This window comes from Carcharodon carcharias, chromosome 13, assembly GCF_017639515.1.
Source record: "Carcharodon carcharias isolate sCarCar2 chromosome 13, sCarCar2.pri, whole genome shotgun sequence".
Taxonomy (NCBI): domain Eukaryota; kingdom Metazoa; phylum Chordata; class Chondrichthyes; order Lamniformes; family Lamnidae; genus Carcharodon; species Carcharodon carcharias.
Genome location: NC_054479.1, coordinates 124,977,464 through 124,995,217, shown reverse-complemented (window position 1 = coordinate 124,995,217; position 17,754 = coordinate 124,977,464). Strand labels below are relative to the sequence as shown.

Genomic DNA, 17,754 nt, shown 5'->3' with positions numbered 1-17,754 from the left:
ATGATGACTGTACAGTTGATGCCAGTATCCAGGTCATATTTATAGATTAGGAAAATAAGGGCCCAAGTGCTGACGGCTCTGTAGAGTAATGGCAACTGGTTCCCTCCCCCACCACTCCCTCCCCCACCCCCCAAGCAGGACATCACATCTCTCATCGTTACTCTTTTTTCGACAGTTTTAACCAAATTATTATCCAGTTCCACTTTTCGAAAAAAACAACAGTGACTGCACTTCAAAAGTACTTCATTTATCTGTCAATCTGCATCACTAAAACAGATTATCTGGTCATTATGATGACCTTGTTCGCACAAATTGACTGCTTCATTTCCTACATTATAAAATTCGTTATTCAAAAAAGGAATTAATTGCCTGTAAAGTGCTTTGTGATGTCCTGAGGTCGTGAAAGGCACTATATAAATGAAAGTCCTACTTTCTTTCTTTCCCTTTTCTTTCCTTCATTCCTCCGCAATTCTTTCACTTGCCCTCTTTTTTTGCCTCCTTTTTTCCTTTTGATTTTAGTTCACATAAACGTCTTTCATGTGGCAATGCGGTCACTTCACTGGTTCAGAAATGGGTCCTGTATCTGCCAATGTTGGGAGTTCTGGACCCCAACCAAAGTTGGCAGATAGAGTGGTGGAGGAATAAGTCCTGGAATCATTCAAGCAGCAACTGGATGCTGCATTGCAGGGAAGGATAACGATAAGGTCCTGCTGGCGGGATGACTTAAGGTGGTCTGGATGACCTTTCCTATTGTACAATGTAATTTATTGCATGTTAAGTGCTTTGGGATCCTTCTAAAAAAGCACACTATTTTATTTGTCCCGTTCCTTCATTTTGGTGACTTTCTTGTGTATGTGTTGTTTCTGCAAACCTAGCATTATTATTTAAATGTTCCACTTCTTCTCAACAAGTAATTCATGTGAAATAATAATTTGATTAGTTTGCCTTTTGAAAACGAGATATAAAATTCTGGTTCTTGCTGATGATGATTGGCTGTAACTTCAGTGACATTCTGGCCACTAGTCCCTCAATTTTCCACTAGTTCCTTTCAGTTTTAATGGAGTTACTTACAGCTCCTTAATTTGTGTACATTATAAACTTTAGAACAATGATAACATATTGGACCTTACATTGGTACCAACAGGGGAGCAGCTGCCCTCTTCAGTTCCTTTCCAACAATCTTGCTGTCCATCTGTCTCTAAACTGTTGCTCTATTTATTTCCCTTTTACCTTCTAGCTACCATTTAGCATTTGCTTCTGTTTTTTCCTTTCTATCTGTTGCCATGTTTCCTCCTCAGTGTTTCTGTCTGTCTCTCTATGCCCGTCTATTTTTTTTTAACCCTATTTTTCTCCATATTTATTTGTCTGCCCGTATTTCTATTCGCTGATCTCCTGTCTATCTATCTCACTTTGTTTCTATGTTCTTCTATTTGCCCCCCTGCCTCTCTTTATCAATCAATCTCTCTTGCAGTCCATCTGACTCCACCTATGGTTCCATTTCTTTATCTCATTTATTTGGTTTGGTTCCCTGGGGTAGAAGCAACAGCAATAACCAATCCTCACTGTGTGCAACCTGGCATTAGGTGATATCTGCTGAGTTAGTTAAAGCCAATTTTTGCTGTGTCCATACTAACAAATCCTTAAGCACTCACAAGGTGATGAGGCACGGTTGGGTAACCAATATTCGTGAGACTTTCCAAGACATCAGTGTTTCTCAGCAATCTCTTTAAAAAATCACAATAATTTTGGGTTGATAACAATGCAACAAAACAAAATTAAAATTGTATTGTGTCTCTCACAATCTCTGCATGTCCCAGAGCACTTCACAGCTAATGAAGTACTGAGTGTAGTCACTGTTGTCAATTAGGAAACATGGCAGCCAATATGTGCACAGCAAGATACCACAAACAGTAATGAAACAATAGCCAAATAATTTGTTTTTGGTAATGTTCATTGAGGGCTAAATATTGGCCAGGACACAGGGAGAAGCCCCCTGCTCCTCTTTGAAGTTGTGCCTTGGGAATTTATGCCCATCCGAGAGACAGTGGAACACCTCCATCAGCACTCCCTCACTAGTGCCTTTTGAATCTAGCCTTCAATGGCTGGTCCTTTTAAGGACAGCTGGTGTGGCTGCTGTGTGTCTGAAGAAACCAACCACAGCACACACAAGCATGTGGTGTGGATATACCCCAAAGGCCTGGGCCAAATAGGTGTAATTATCTATGTGATTCAAAAGTGATTGTATCAAGCAAGTCTGGCAACATCTGAAGAAATCTGAGAAACATTGTAGGAGCCTTTGCTTCTCCTGATACAGTGTCCCATATATTGGGGAATACCTCCATTCAGTTTTTAAGCATGACCCTGAGCCTGTCATTATAATTCTCTGCTCCACTCCCACTCTCAGCTCTCTGTCCTTTGCCTCCTACACTATTCCAATGAAGCTCAATGTAAGTTCGAGGAATAGCACCTCGTCTTTTGATTAGGCACTTTACAACCTTCTGGATTCAATATTAAGTTCAACAATTTCAGATCATAACCTCTGCATCCACTTGGTTTTGTATTTTTTGGATGGCAGCTGTGGTAATGATTCTACTTTTCCACTTCTGCTCCTCGGGACAGATATTTTCCTTCTTTACTTCTTCCATTATCATTCCTTTTGCCTTGGATCATCATCTCTTTTAGTCATTTGATCTCTCTGGTCTTCTGCCCTATCACAGACCTGCTCTGGTTCTACCCTCTCCTCCCCCATTTCCCTGCCTCTATATATTCTTCAAATCTGTGATCTCCCTAAGATTTCCCAGGTCCAATGAAAGGTCACTGACCTGTACTGTTAACTATGTTTTGCTCTCCGTAGCTGCTGCCACACCTGCTGAGTTTTCCCAGCATTTCTATTTTTATTTCAGATCTGCAGCACCTGAGGTATTTTCCTTTCATGTCACTGTGTCAAGCTCTGGGCCAAGCATACCTTGAGTATTGTGGCTTGGTCTGGCCACTAAGCAACAAGAGCGACATCATAGAATCAAAGCTGTCAAAAGGCCTTCCCATTTTGCCTCTGCAGCCCTTTGAAGGATATTAAATTATCCCTGTTCTTGCCCCATATCCCTGCAATTTATTTTTTTTCCTTTTCTGAGGGTATTCAAGCATTGCAGACAGCGGAGACGGCTGATTTACCAAGTCGGGGATCTGAGATTTCAGGAAAGAGTTTAGAGATCTAGCATTCCCACTTGGCGTTAGCTGTGGCTCAGTGGGTGACACTCTTGCAAAAGGTTACAGAATTAAGTCCCATTCCAGCTTTACAGCACATGATCCAGGTTGACACTCAGATGTAGTACTATGGGAGTGCTATATTGTTGGAGGTATATTAAACTGAGGGCCTTTCTGCCCTCCATGGCAACATTCAAAGAAGAACAAGGGCAATGTACAGGCAAAAATCTTTTGAGTGTTGGTCATAAGCAAACTGATGGCCACAATGTTGTGGTACTGGTTGGTCACTTTGATCCCTCCCTGGAAGTTTGTCACTAAGAAACAGGAAGAAGCTCATTGACTTCTGGGACAAAAGGATGCACTGGGTGGCAACTGAGGTACTGAGTCTCCTGTTTAGGGGGGGGTGATCAGGCACTGGTATGCCTTTGCACCTAAGTGCTGACTTTCTGCTTTCAGAACCTGTAGTGATACCTTTACATCAAGCCTTCTTTCAGATGGGATGCACTGGTGACGTATTTCTTCTGCCAGGTTCATGGCCTCAATTATGACCAGCAGTTCCTGTTTACAGATTTGGGAGGTCTCTGTGCTTCCTTGCGGACCCGATTAAAGTCTGGAACATGGTTGCCTCAAGCACTCTGCTATCAGGAATAGTGGCTATTGTCTGAGGGCTGCTGGGATGACTAGAGTTGGGGACCTGCTAAATGGCGGACGAGTGGGCTGGATGATGCCACAAGAACTTGCACATCGTGGGTCTGTTGACGTCCAGCTCATGGCCAAAGCCATCCATAGCTTAAGAATGTGGTGCTTGGCCCCGACTGCACTCAAGGTGTCGAGGCATCTCAAGCGTGCGGTAGACTCCCGTCTGAATTGACCCTCGATTGGACGGAATTTCACATAGGCCCCGGGTCCCGAAACCACCCTCGGGAACCTCAGTCCCACAATTTGAGCCATCTGACAGAAACTCCCTCCATGCCATTCCATTCCTATATGGGCTGCTGCTGCACACCCTACACAGACTCGCCCTTATTTGCCATCTGGTCAGCATTCTGTCCTGCCATCCAGAGGTGGCGGGGGCCCCTGATGGGATGCTATCTTCAAGGAAGCCCTTCCCTTTACCATCCAGGATTTGGCATGCAGGGTGTCGCTCGTAATCCCGTGCAACAAAAGATTAAGGTGGTTCATGGACTCCCTGGACTCAGGGAGTCCATGTTCCATATGTACGTAGGCTGTGTGAGATTGCAGCCGCCACTTCATTTTTTTTGAAGGGGCAGCTCCTCAAATTTTGTTTGCACTTCAGCCCCACGCTCCTGATCTTTGGCCACCTGGTGCAGAGGGGGAGGGGGGGGTGGTGTCAGGCAGATCGGATGATCTCCTCATTAGCCTGCTCCTGGGCCTAGCCAACGTGACCAATAAACAGAGAGATAAAAACAAAAAACTGTGGATGCTGGAAATCCAAAACAAAAACGGAATTACCTGGAAAAACTCAGCAGGTCTGGCAGCATCGGCAGAGAAGAAAAGAGTTGACGTTTCGAGTCCTCATGACCCTTCGACAGTTCTGTTTTGTTTTTGACCAATAAACAGGCCCAGACAGTGGGGCAGTTGACGGGGTTGTTTGCCCCCTCTTCCACGGTTACGTCAGCACCTTGGGTGTGTTTGGAGAGGGAGCAGATGGCGTCCACTGGTAAGCTGGAGGCCTTCCGCAACCGGTGGGTGCCACATGGACTGCTGTGCATCACCACCCCGTGAACTAGTACTTCATCGTAAACACCTTTCCTTTACAGTTTTGATTTTTGTTACAGTGCCCCTTTAAGGGGCTGGTAACATATTGATTTATTATTTTATTTGTTAATTAGTTCATTATTTTATTAGCACACTCAGGAAGGGTATAGCCAAGTGGTTATGGTACTGGGTTTGTAACCCCAAGATCAAGAGTTCAAATCTCACAATGGCAAACTATGAAACAATGTAACTTCATCTGAAACAGATGGAAACATGTTTGTACTCGAAAGAGTTACATTTTTACAGCTGACCTGAATTAGGGGCTGTGCCTGATTTTTCCCAATTTTGTTGATTTGGTTTTCATTTAAAAGATTATCAAGAGTTCAAATCTCACAATGGCAAATTATGAAACAATGTAACTTCATCTGAATAGGAACAGATGGAAACGTGTTTGTACTCGAAAGAGTTATAGGTCCCTCTGCACTTGCACCCCCTTGAGAGCTGCTTTATTCTATACTATAGGTCCATGTTCCACTAAAATGAACCAAAGATTATCTGGTCTTTACTACATTGCTGTCAGTGGAATTAACTTCCATTTCCGTACATGAGAACAGTGGCTGCTGAATTATAAATATTACACTGACCGCAAAGCGGTTTCTAACATCCGAACAAACGACGTGAAACTGGAACTCAGTCCTCGGGATGAAGTGGCGCAGGCGCAGAGCCTCCCTACCCGAGCCGCGGGGTGGGTGGAGCGGCGGCACATGCGCATGCGCAGTGCTCGGGTGGGTGGGGGGCGCGCGCAGAGGGGCGCGCGCAGGCGCTGCTCGGGCCGGTGTCCTCGTGGATTGGGCAGCGGCAGCGGCGGCGGCGGCGCGTGCCCGAGGCAGTATCCTGGCCCCGCCCTCTCTGGGCCCGCGGGCTTCACTCGCTCCCTCCATCACTCGCTCACCGACTCTCTCTGTGTCTCTGCAGCATGGCCGATTACCTCATCAGCGGCGGCACCGGCTATGTGCCCGAGGACGGGCTCACCGCACAGATACTCTTCGCCTCCGCTGACGGACTCACTTACAAGTAAGAGCCGCCTCCCTGGGGACACGTTGCTCACAGCCCGGCTCCACGTTGCAGGCAGGCAGGGAGGGAGAGTGATTGGGTGACCGGGACCCGGGGGACCGGTGTCTGTTGGGGGAGGGGGGTGTAGATGATGGGTTGGGCGCTGGGGGAGGGGGGTAGATGATTGGTTTGGCGCTGGGGGAGGGGGGTAGATGATGGGTTGGGCGCTGGGGGAGGGGGGGTAGATGATGGGTTGGGCGCTGTGGGAGGGGGGGTAGATGATGGATGGAGATCATGCTGGGGTGGGGTGGGTTCGGGATCCATCTGAAATCAGGTTCTTTCTGTCCAAATGTGGGGAAAGTTAACGGTAAAGAACAGCCCAAGCAGCTGGGGAGTTAGTTTCCCCCCCCCCCCCCACTGCCGCCTTCAACCCATCCATCTATCTACTCTTCCCCTCTCTATTTACCACTTGACCCCCCTGTTGCCCACCCTTGCCCCCTCCAGCCAGCCGGCCGCCCGCCCTTGGCCCCTCCAGCCAGCCGGCTGCCCGCCCTTGGCCCGGCTCCCCTCCTTCCCCTTTGCCACCCTGTGTCCCTTTCTTACATCCCAACCCCTTATGCCTCCACTTCCATCTCCCTGCTGCTGCCCCATTGCCTGTTTCCAGCATTTTCTGTTTTGATTTCAGATTGCCAGCATGGTTCACTTTCTCTTGTCATCCTTGCACATCTTTCCATGTGAATTGCTGTGGTTATGTTGTTCTTATCTTCAAAATGAATAGTTGATTTTTTTTATAAGGTGGAAGATAAGAAAGCACTTAAGCCTGTACCCTAGCTGCTAGTCAGGTCTGCGTATTCAATGAAATATTCAATGAACTTATGCTTGTTTCTGCTGTGTATTGTGATTGTGTGGTGAGGCATGTCGATCTCAGACAAGCAGACTGCCAAAGAATCATGGGGTGTTTTAATTCTCTGCTTACCCTGAGGCAACTCCTCAATTTTAAAATGCTGATTTTTCAAATCCTCTTAACAGCCATCAGTTCTACAGCCCTCTGAAAGTTCTGGCTCTTCCACCCTGGCATCTTGTGCATTCTCAATTTTTAACAATTCCATCATTGGTGGCCATGCCTTCAGTTGCCTGGGCCCTAAGCTCTGGAATTTCCTCCCTAAACCTCTGCACCTCTCCGTATGTCCATCTTTAAGTTGCTCCTTAAGACCTACCTCTTTCAGCAAGTTGTTGGTCACCTGTCCTAATACCTCCTCATGTGGCTGTGTCAGATTTACTTAATCACTACTTTGAAGCTCTTTGGCACATTTTATTATGTTAAGGGCAGTATACAAATGCAAGTTGTCATTGAATCTCTTGACTCAAACTGGGGTACGGTTTCTGCAGGTGATATGCAGGTCTTGTAACCAAATCAACAGACTATTCAGGGTGGTAGAGACTGCTAGAGCCAGCAGACTTATTAACAATGTGGGGAGCAACATCCTATACTCGGTAACCCCATACTCAACTTTCAGCAGGGGTTACTGCATAACAATTAGGAGTAAGAACCCTGCCAGATCTTTTTCCCTCTGTTTCCCCTGACCCCAGGACATTAACAGTTTTCTTATTTCATTCGTTGATGGGATGAAAGAGTCACTGGAGGGGCCAGCATTTATTGCCCTTGAGAAGGTGGTGGTGAACTGCTGCTTTGAATCACTGGAGTCCCATGTGGTGCAGGCACACCCACAGTGCGTTTAGGGAGGGAGTTCCATGATCTTGACCTAACGACAGTGAATGGAAGACAATATATTTCCAAGTCCGGATGGTGTGTGACTTTGAGGGGAACTTGCACCTGGCTCTGTCCCCATGTGTCTGCTGCCCTTGTTCTTCAAGGTGATATTTGTTGTGGAAGGTGTTTTTGAAGGAGCATTGGCGTGTATCTGCTGCGCATCTTGTGGATGGTACACACTGCAGCCCTTGTGTGTCACTGTGGAGGACACGCTGTTGTTTAAGGTGGTGGATGGGGTACTGATCAAGTGCAGTTAGCGGCTTCTTCCTGGATGATGTCACACTTCTTCTGTTGTTGGCCAGTAAGTGGGCTGTACATACAAAGATAGGAAATAGGAGCAGAAGTAGGCCATTTGGCCCCTCTAGCCTCCTCCGCCATTCATTAAGATCATGGCTACTCTGCATTTCGAATTTCACATTCCCATCTACCCTCAATAACCTTTGATTCCCTTGCCTAACAAGAATCTATTTACCTTTGCCTTAAAAATATTAAATGACCTGCTTCCACTGCCTTCTCTGTCCTAAATGGGCAACTCCTAATTTTAAAACAGTGCACCCTATTTCTGGGTGCACCCACAAGAGGATACATCCTTTCCACGTCAACCTTGTCAATACCGTTCAGAATATTATATACTTCACCCAAGTCACCACTCACTTTTTTAAACTCCAGTGGAAACAACCCCAGTCTGTCTAACCTTTCTTCTTAACGCAACTCGCTTATTCCAGGTATTAATCTAGTAAACCTCCCCTGAACTGCATCCAATGCCTTTACATCCTTCTTTAAATAAGGAGACCACAACTGCAAACACTATTCGAGCTGTGGTCTCACCAATGCCCTGTATAACTGAAGCATAACACCCTTACTTTTATGTTTAATTCCTCTCACAATAGAGGATAGCATTCCATTAACCTTCTTAATTATATGCCTGCGTTCTAACTTTTTGTGACTCATGCACTAGAACACCCAGATCCCTCTGCAGCTCAGAATTTTGCAGCCGTTCTCCGTTTAAGTAATACTCTACATTTTTATTCTTCCTGCCAAAGTGAATAGCTTCACATTTTCCCACATTATACTCCATCTCCATATTTTTGTCCACTAATTCAACCTACCTATATCTGTCTGCAACCTTCTTTTGTCCTCTTCACAATATACTTTCCTACCTGTCTGTGTCATTGGCATTGTGTAACTCCCCTCATCTGAGCTGTTGTTATAAATTGTAAAATGTTGAGGCCCCAGCAGGATTCTACTCATCACATCCTGTCAATCAGAAAAAGACCCATTTAGGCATGCTCTCTATTTTCTGCCAGTCAGCCAATCTTATATCCATGCTAATATGTTACCCCCTATACCATGAGCTTTTATTTTCCTCAATAACCTTTGATGTGGCACCTTATCAAATACCTTCTGGAAATCCAAGCACAGCATGTCTACAGGCTCCCCTTTATCTACAGGGCATGTTACTCCTTCAAAGATCTCCAGTAAATTGGTTAGACATGATTTCCCTTTCACAAAACCATGTTGTCTCTTCCTATTACCTTGAGTTTCTCTAAGTGCCCAGCTATAATTCCTTAATGATCGATTCTAACACCTTCCCCATGACAGATGTCAAGCTAACTGGTCTATAGATTCCTGTTTTCTGCTTCCCTTCCCTCGTGAATAGAGGGGTTATATTTGCTACTTGTCAGCCTGAAGGAACCTTTCCAGAATCTAAGGAATTTTGGAAAATTAACATCAACACATTTACTACCTCATTACCCACCTCTTTTAAGACCTTAGGATGAAATCCATCGGGACCCGGAGACTTTTCAGCCCGCAGTTCCGTCAGTTTGCTCAGTATCACTTCCCTAGTGATTGTAATTTCCCTCCCAAGTTCCCATTTCCTTCCACCTCCTGATTTACAGCTATTACTAAAATGTTTTTTGTATTCTCTATAGTGAAGACAGAAGCAAAATATTTATACTTGGACCAATCATCTGACCTGCCACTCATCTTTCGCAGTTATATGCTTTTTTCTTAAGTTTGAAGCTTTCCTTAACTTCTTTAGTTAACCATGGATGGTGGGTCCTCCCCTTAGAAGTTTTAGGAGCATCCTGAAATATCCCTTAAATGTCTGCCACTGCATCTGTATTGATCTATCCCCTAGCTTAGTATCCGCGTTCACTGCAGCTAGCCACAAAACTGCCCTTATTTCAGTTTAAAATACTAGTCTTAGACCCACTCTTCTCCCTTTCAAACTGGTTGTAAAATTCAATTATATTGTGGTCGCTGCTACCAGGAGTGCCTTTACTCTGAGTTCATTAATTAATCCTGTCACATTACACAATGCCAAGTCTAATATAACCTGCTTTCTGGTTTGTTCCAGAATGTGCTGCTGTAAGAAACTATCTCAAAAGCATTTTATGAACTGCTCAACTAGGCTACTATTGCCAATCTGATTTTTCCAGTTTATATTTAGATTAAAATCACCCATGATTATTGCTGTCCCTTTATCACAAGCACCCAATATTTCATCTTGTATAATGTGTCCTACATTGTGGTTACTGTTAGGGGGCCTGTAGACAACTCCCACTTGCGATGGCTTTCTCCTACTATCCCTCATCTTCACCCAAACCGATTCTACGTTCTGATCTGCTGAACCAGGTTCATCTCTAGCTATTGGACAAATGCCATCATTGATCAAGAGTGCTACCCCATCACATTTACCTGGCTCCTTATTCTTCATTGTCATATACCTCTCAATATTCAGGACCCAATCCATCACATGCTTGACTTGTGCTCTGTAGAAAGTGGGCAGGCTTTGAGGAGTCAGGAGGTGGGATATTTGCTGCAGAATTCGCAGTACTTATATTGCTGGCTCAGTTAGTTTACTGGTCAGTGGTCAGGATATTGATAGTGGGATACTAATGTTAATGCCATTGGATGTCAAAGAGAGATGGTGAGATTCTCTTTGTTTGGACGTGCTCATTCCCTAGCATTTGTGTGGTGTGTGTTACTTGCCACTTAACAGCCCAAGCCTGAATGTTGTCCATTTCTCACTGCAATTGGGCATGGACTGTTCAGTATCTGAGGAGGCATGATTTTTGTTTTATTTGTTTATGTGATTTTGGGCATTGCTTACTAGGCCAGCATTTATTGCCCATCCCTAATTGCCCTTAAGTTGGTGTTGGTGTGCTGCCTTCTTGAACCGTTTCAGTCCATGTGGTTTAGGTACACCCACGGTGCTGTTAGGAAGGGAGTTCCAGGATTTTGACCCAGTGACAGTGAGGAACAGCGACATAATTCCAAGTCAGGAGTGGAACTTGCAGGTGGTGGTGTTCCCATGCATCTGCTGCCCTTGTCCTTCTAGGTGGTAAAGATCATGGGTTTGGATGGTGGTGTCAAAGGAGACTAGGTGAGTTGCTGCATCACATCTTTTAGATGGTAAAAACTGTTTCTACTGTGCATTGGTGGTGGATGGGGGTGCCAATCAAGCAGGCTGCTTTGTCCTGGATGGTGTAGAGCTTCTTGAGTATTGTTGGAACTGCACGAATCCAGGCAACTGAAGAGTATTCCATCACACTCCTGACTTGTGCCTTGTAGATGGTGGACAGGCTTTGGGGAGTCAGGAGGTCAGTTACTTGACACAGGCTTCCTAGCTTCCGACCTGTTCTTGTAGCCACAGTATTTATATGGCTAGTCCAGTTCACTTTCTGGTCAATGAACTCCCAGGATGTTGATAGTGGGGGATTCAGTAATAGTAATCCCATTGAATTTCAGGGGAGGGATGTTTAGATTTATTTTATTCGTTTGTGGGATATGGGCGTCACTGGCTGGGCCAGCATTTTTTGCCCATCTCTGATTACCCTTGAGAAGGTGGTGGTGAGTTGCTTTCTTGAACCACTGCAGAACATGTGGTGTAGATACACCCATAGTGCTGTTAGGGAAGGAGTTCCAGGATTTTGATCCAGCGACAGTGAAGGAATGGTGATATATTTCCAAGTCAGGATGGTGAGTGGCTTGGAGGGGAATTTCCAGGTGGTGGTCTTCCCATGTGTCTGCTACCCTTGTCCTTATATATGGTAGTGGTTTTATGTTTGGAAGGTGCTGTTGAAGGAGACTTGGTGAGTTCTTGTAGTACATCTTGTAGATGGTGCACACTGCTGCCATTGTGTGTCAGTGGTGGAGGGAGTGAATAGGATGCCAGTCAAGCAGGCTGTTTTTGTCCTGGGTGGTGTCAAGCTTCTTGAGTGTTGTTGGAGTAGCACTCATCCAGGCAAGAGGGGAGTATTCCGACACACTCCTGACTTGTGCCTTATAGATGGTGGACAGGCTTTGGGGAGTCAGGAGGTGAGTTACTCATCGCACTATTCCTAGCCTCTTACCTACGCTTGTAGCCACAGTATTTATATGGCTATTCCAGTTCTGTTTCTGGTCAATGGTAACCTCCAGGATGTTGATTGTGGGGGATACAGCAAAGGTGATGCCATTGAATGTCATGGGGCGATGGTTAGGTTCTTTCTTGTTGGAGATGGTCATTGCCTGGCACTTGTGTGGGGCGAATGTTACTTGCTGTTTATCAGCCCAAACCTGAATATTGTTCAGGTTTGCTGCATATGGACATGGACAGCCTGTGTGTCTGAGTAGTGACTGGTGCTGAACATTGTGCAATCATTCGTGAACATCCCCACTTCTGACCTTGTGATGGAGGGAAGGTCATTGATGAAGCAGCTGAAGATAAAAACAGAATTACCTGAAAAAACTCAGCAGGTCTGGCAGCATCGGCGGAGAAGAAGAGTTGACATTTCGAGGACTCGAAACGTCAGCTCTTTTCTTCTCCGCCGATGCTGCCAGACCTGCTGAGTTTTTCCAGGTAATTCTGTTTTTGTTTTGGATTTCCAGCATCCGCAGTTTTTTGTTTTTATCAAGCAGCTGAAGATGATTGGATCTCGGACACTACCCTGAGGAACTCCTGTAGTGATGTCCTGGGATTGAAATGATTGGCCTCCAATGACCAAACCACCTTCCTTTATGCTAGCTATGACTCCTACCAGTGGAGAGTCTCCCCCCGATTCCTATTGACTCCAGTTTTGCTCTGGCTCCTTGGTGCCATACTTGGTCAAATGCTGCCTTAATGTCAAGGGCAGTCGCTCTCACCTCACCTCAGGAGTTCATCTCTTTTGTTTATGTTACGGAGCACTCCAATCATCAGCGACCATCCCCACTTCTGACCTTATGATGGTCAAAAGGTCATTGAAGGATACTATCCTGAGGAACCCCTGCAGTGAACCCATGTGGCAGAGATCATTGTCCTCCAATCACTCTGGAATTCAGCTCTTCATCCATGTTTGGACCAAGGTTGTAATGCGATCTGGTGGTGATGTGGCCCTTATGGAACCCAAACTGAGCATTAGTGAGCAGGATATTTGCTGAATAGGTGCTGCTTGTTGGTGCTATCAACAACACCTTCCATTACTTTGTTGTGATTGAAAGTAGACTGATAAGGCTTTAATTGGCCAGATTGGATTAATCCTTTTTGTGGACATGACATACCAGTGCAATTTTCCATATTGTTGAGTAAATGTCAGTGTTGTAGCTGTACTGGAACAGCATGACCAGGGGTGCTGCCAGCCTTCAGTTCTGCAAAGCCCTTGAACGTGCTGCCCCCTCCCAAATCCATTCCCATCTTTTCCAGAACTCCATGTTTGAATCCCTCCAATTAGGTTTTCACCTCTGCCACGATACCACAGTGGCTTTTATCAAAGCCACAGATGACATTCTGTGTGATTGTGACAAAGGTAAATTTTCACTCTGTGACCTGTCTGTAGCATTTGACCTCGTTGATCAACAATTTTCTTCCAACTTCTCTCCATTGTCATGCAGCTGACTAGGACAATGAGAAGGAAAAGAGAGGCTTTTAGCAGGTACAAGGGGAACAGATCAGCAGAGGCATTAGTGGAGTACAGAAAGTGCAGGGTGGAGCTTAAGAAAGTAATTAGGAGAGCAAAGAGGGGATATGAGAAAGCTCTGGCTGGTAAAAGTAGAGAAAATCCCAAGATATTCTATAAGTATATCAATGGCAAGAGGATAACCAGGGAAAGAGTAGGGCCCATTAGGGACCAAGGGGGCAATCTATGGGTGGAGCCAGAGGACATCGGTAGAGTATTGAACGAATACTTCACATCTGTCTTCACCCAAGAGAATGAAGATGAAGGTATTGAACTCGGGGAGAGAGACTGCGAAGTTCTTGAGCAAATTGATATAGGGAGAGACAAGGTATTGGAGATGTTGGCAGCTTTAAAAGTGGACAAACCTCCGGGTCCAGATGATTTGTGTCCCAGACTGCTGAGGGAGGCAAGGGAGGAGATCGCAGGGGCTCTGACCCAAATTTTTAATTCCTCTCTGGTCACAGGTGAGGTGCCAGAGGACTGGAGAACAGCTAATGTGGTTCCGCTATTTAAGAAGGGTTGTAGAGATAAGAGAAGGAACTACAGGCCAGTGAGTCTCACGTCAGTGGTAGGGAAACTATTGGAGAAAATTCTGAAGGAGACAATCTATCTCCACTTGGAGAGGCAAGGTTTCATCAGGGATAGTCGGCATGGCTTTGTTGGAGGAAGGTCATGCATAACAAATTTGATGTAAATTTTTGAGGAGGTGACCAGGTGTGTAGATGAGGGTAGTGCAGTTGATGTAGTTTATATGGATTTCAGAAAAGCATTTGACAAGGTTCCACATGGGAGACTTATAAAGAAGGCAAATGCACATGGGATATGGGGTAATTTGATAAGGTGGATTCAAAATTGGCTTAGTTGTAGGAGACAGAGGATGATGATAGATGATGCTTTAGTGACTGGAAGCCAGTGTCCAGTGGCATACCACAGGGATCTGTGCTGGGTCCCCTATAATTCGTCATTTATATAAACAACATAGATGACTATTTGGGAGGTAGGATTAGTAAGTTTGCGGATGACACAAAGATTGGCCGGGTTGTTAACAGTGAGTTTAAGTGTCTTGGGCTACAAGAAGATATAGAGAGGATGGGTCAAATGGGCAGATAAGTGGCAGATGGAATTTGATTGAAACCCTGAAAAGTGAGAGGTGATACACTTTGGAAGGAGTGATTTGACAATGAAGTATTCATGAACAACATGACACTAGGAAGTTCTGAAGAACAAAGAGACCTTGGCGTGTGTGTCCATAGATCTCTGAAGGCGGAAGGGCACGTTAGTGGGATGGTGAAAAAGGCATATGGTACGCTTGCCTTTATCAATCAAGGCATAGATTACAAAAGTAGGGAGTTCATGTTGGAATTGTATAGAACCTTGGTGAGGCCACAACTGGAGTAGTGTGTGCGGTTCTGGATGCTACATTATAGGAAGGATGTGATTGCACTGGAGTGGGTGCAGAGGAGGTTGCCTGGGATGAAACATTTAAGTTATGAAGAGAGGTTGGATAGACTTGGGTTGTTTTCATTGGAGCAGAGAAGACCGAGGGGCGACCTGATCGAGGTGTACAAGATTATGAGGGGCATGGACAGGGTGGATAGGGAGCAGCTGTTCCCCTTAGTTGAAGGGTCAGTCATGAAGGGACATAAGTTCAAGATGAGGGGCAGGAGGTTTAGGGGGATGTGAGGAAAAACTTTTTTTTACCCAGAGGGTGGTGATGGTCTAGAATGCGCTGCCGGGGAGGGTGGTAGAGGTGGGTTGCCTCACGTCCTTTAAAAAGTACCTGGATGAGCACTTGGCACGTCATAACATTCAAGGCTATGGGCCAAGTGCTGGTAAATGGGACTAGGTAGGTAGGTCAGGTGTTTCTCACGTGTTGGTGCAGACTTGATGGGCCGAAAGGCCTCTTCTGCATTGTGATTCTGTGACTGCAATTACCTGGCTCCAATCTTAACCTGCCTAATCGTAGCCAGAGAATCACTTGCAATGATTACTCTTCCTGCTGCTACACTGTTACCTTTGTTATCCGCCAAGGATTTATCCTCTTTCTCACCTACATGCTGTCCCTCAGTGACATCAACTGAAGACCACAGCCTTAATTTTCACATGTATGCTGATGATGCTCAATTCTACCTCACCACCACCACTCTTGACTCTTGTCCTGTCATTAAATTGTCAGACAGCTTATTCGACATCCAGTACTGGGGAGCAGAAATTTCCTCCAATTAAACACTATACTAGGAAGACTTAAGCCGTTGTTTTCAGTCCCTATTCAAAACTCTATTCCCTAGCTATCAACTGCATCCCTCTCCCTGGCAACAACCTGAGATTAAGCTGTCTGTTGCAACCTTGATGACATATTTGATTCAGAGATTACCTTCCAATCTCATTCTTGCCATCAGTAAGACCCTCCACCTCCGTAACATTGGCCGACTTTGCACCTGTTTCAGTTCAGCTGATGTTGAAACTGTCATTCATGCCTTTATTACTTTTAGATTTGACTACTCCAATGAACTCCTGGCTGGTCTGCCGCATTCTACCCTCGGTAAACTTGAGGTAATCCAAAACTCTGTTCCCTGTGTCTTAGCTCACAGCAAGTCCTGTTCTCCCAGTCACGCCTGTGCTTGCTTCCCTACATTGGTTCCCAGACAAGGACTATTTTGATATTAAAATTCTCATCCTTGTTTTCAAATTACTCCACGGTCTTTTCCCCTCCCTATCTCTGTAATCTCCAGCCCCACAACACTCAGATATGCATTCCCCTAATTCTGGCTTCCTGTGCATCTGCAATTTTAACATTGGTGACCGTGCCTTCAGTTGCCTAGACCCCACATTCGGGGGAATACCCTCACTACATCTCTCCGCTTCTTTATGTCGCTTTCCTCCTTTAAGACACTCCTTAAAACCTACCTTTTTGGTCCAGGTTTTTTGTTATCTGACCTAATTCTCCTTATGTGGCTTGGTACCATTTGTTTTATAATGTTCCTGTTAAGCATCTTGGAGTGTTTCATTGCATTAAAGGCACTATTTAAATATAAATTATTGTTGGTTCTCCTGCCACCTGTTGCAGGTTCTGTCAAGCAGATATGTCCTTTAGGACTTGGCTGGCACATTCAGTTAGCGGTCCTTCTGAGTCACTCTTGTTGATGATTATTGAAGTCCCCTATACTGAGTACATCCTGTGTCCTTGCTATCTTCAGTGCTTCTCTTTATTTCAAGGGACAGTGTCATTGTGACCAAGGTGTCTGCAGTGATTTATTACAGGGTGTATAAAGACGTTATGGAATGTGGTTGGGCTAAGTTTTAGTAGGTTCTTTGTGCAAGTGTGAACTGCAGTTTTTACTTTAAATCAAACTGCAAAGTTTTTGACTGGTAGCTGTATTTTAATGGACAATATAGATATGAAAGCTAAAGTTGACAGTGGATGAAGATAACTGGCAGTAGAGAGAACATCGAGGTGGATTGGTAGCAAGTGATGTCTGTTCCAAGAGGCTTGTTAGGCTGATGCCTAATACTCCATTAGTTGTTCTCCCTTACAGGTAGAATTGAAGTGTTTCAAAGGCTGAAATGACAGGAAACCTTGGCTCACTCGCTGCCTTGGATGGTGGGAGAGCCTGCATTAAATGTATCGTGCTAACTGCATTCTATTGGTGCAGAAGGAAGCCTTTTGGCCCATTGCATCAGTGCTAGCTCCACTTGGAGCAGCCTGCACAATTATGATTCTTCCTTCTGCATTGTGCCAGTTTGTTGATCTTGACTCAATCTCTAATTCCTCCATTGCATCATCCAACTGTCTCTCTCACCATCTTTCCCTGAAATCCATGTTGTTATCCCTCCAATCAGGTTTCCGCCACTGGCATAGTACTGAAATAGCTCTTATCAAAGTCACAAATGACATTACATGTGACTGTAACAAATGTACAATGTCCCCTTCCTCCTTCGCATTGACCTGTCTTCAGCCTTTGACTTGGTTGACCATACCATCCTCCTCCTCTGCTTCTGCAGCAGAGCAGGACTGTTCTCACTTTGTTCTTATCTATCTACTCGTGGCCAGAGTATTACCAGTAATGGCTTCTCATTCTGCTC

The 17,754-nt window shown here is 45.2% G+C and overlaps 1 protein-coding gene across 5 annotated transcripts in view; it reads left to right on the top strand.

The window, feature by feature from the left end:
- Window positions 1-5,770: 5,770 nt before the first annotated feature.
- LOC121286319 (inosine-5'-monophosphate dehydrogenase 1) overlaps window positions 5,771-17,754 on the top strand; it is a 46,647-nt gene continuing 34,663 nt past the window's right edge. Inside the window, exon 1 of one of the 5 annotated variants that reach the window (XM_041203388.1) lies at window positions 5,771-5,997. In XM_041203388.1, coding sequence (XP_041059322.1) covers window positions 5,900-5,997 — 98 coding nt within the window. In that variant the 5' untranslated portion in view covers window positions 5,771-5,899. The remainder of the gene's footprint in view (window positions 5,998-17,754) is intronic. The other 4 variants (XM_041203389.1, XM_041203390.1, XM_041203391.1 and 1 more) reach the window with 4 other exon arrangements.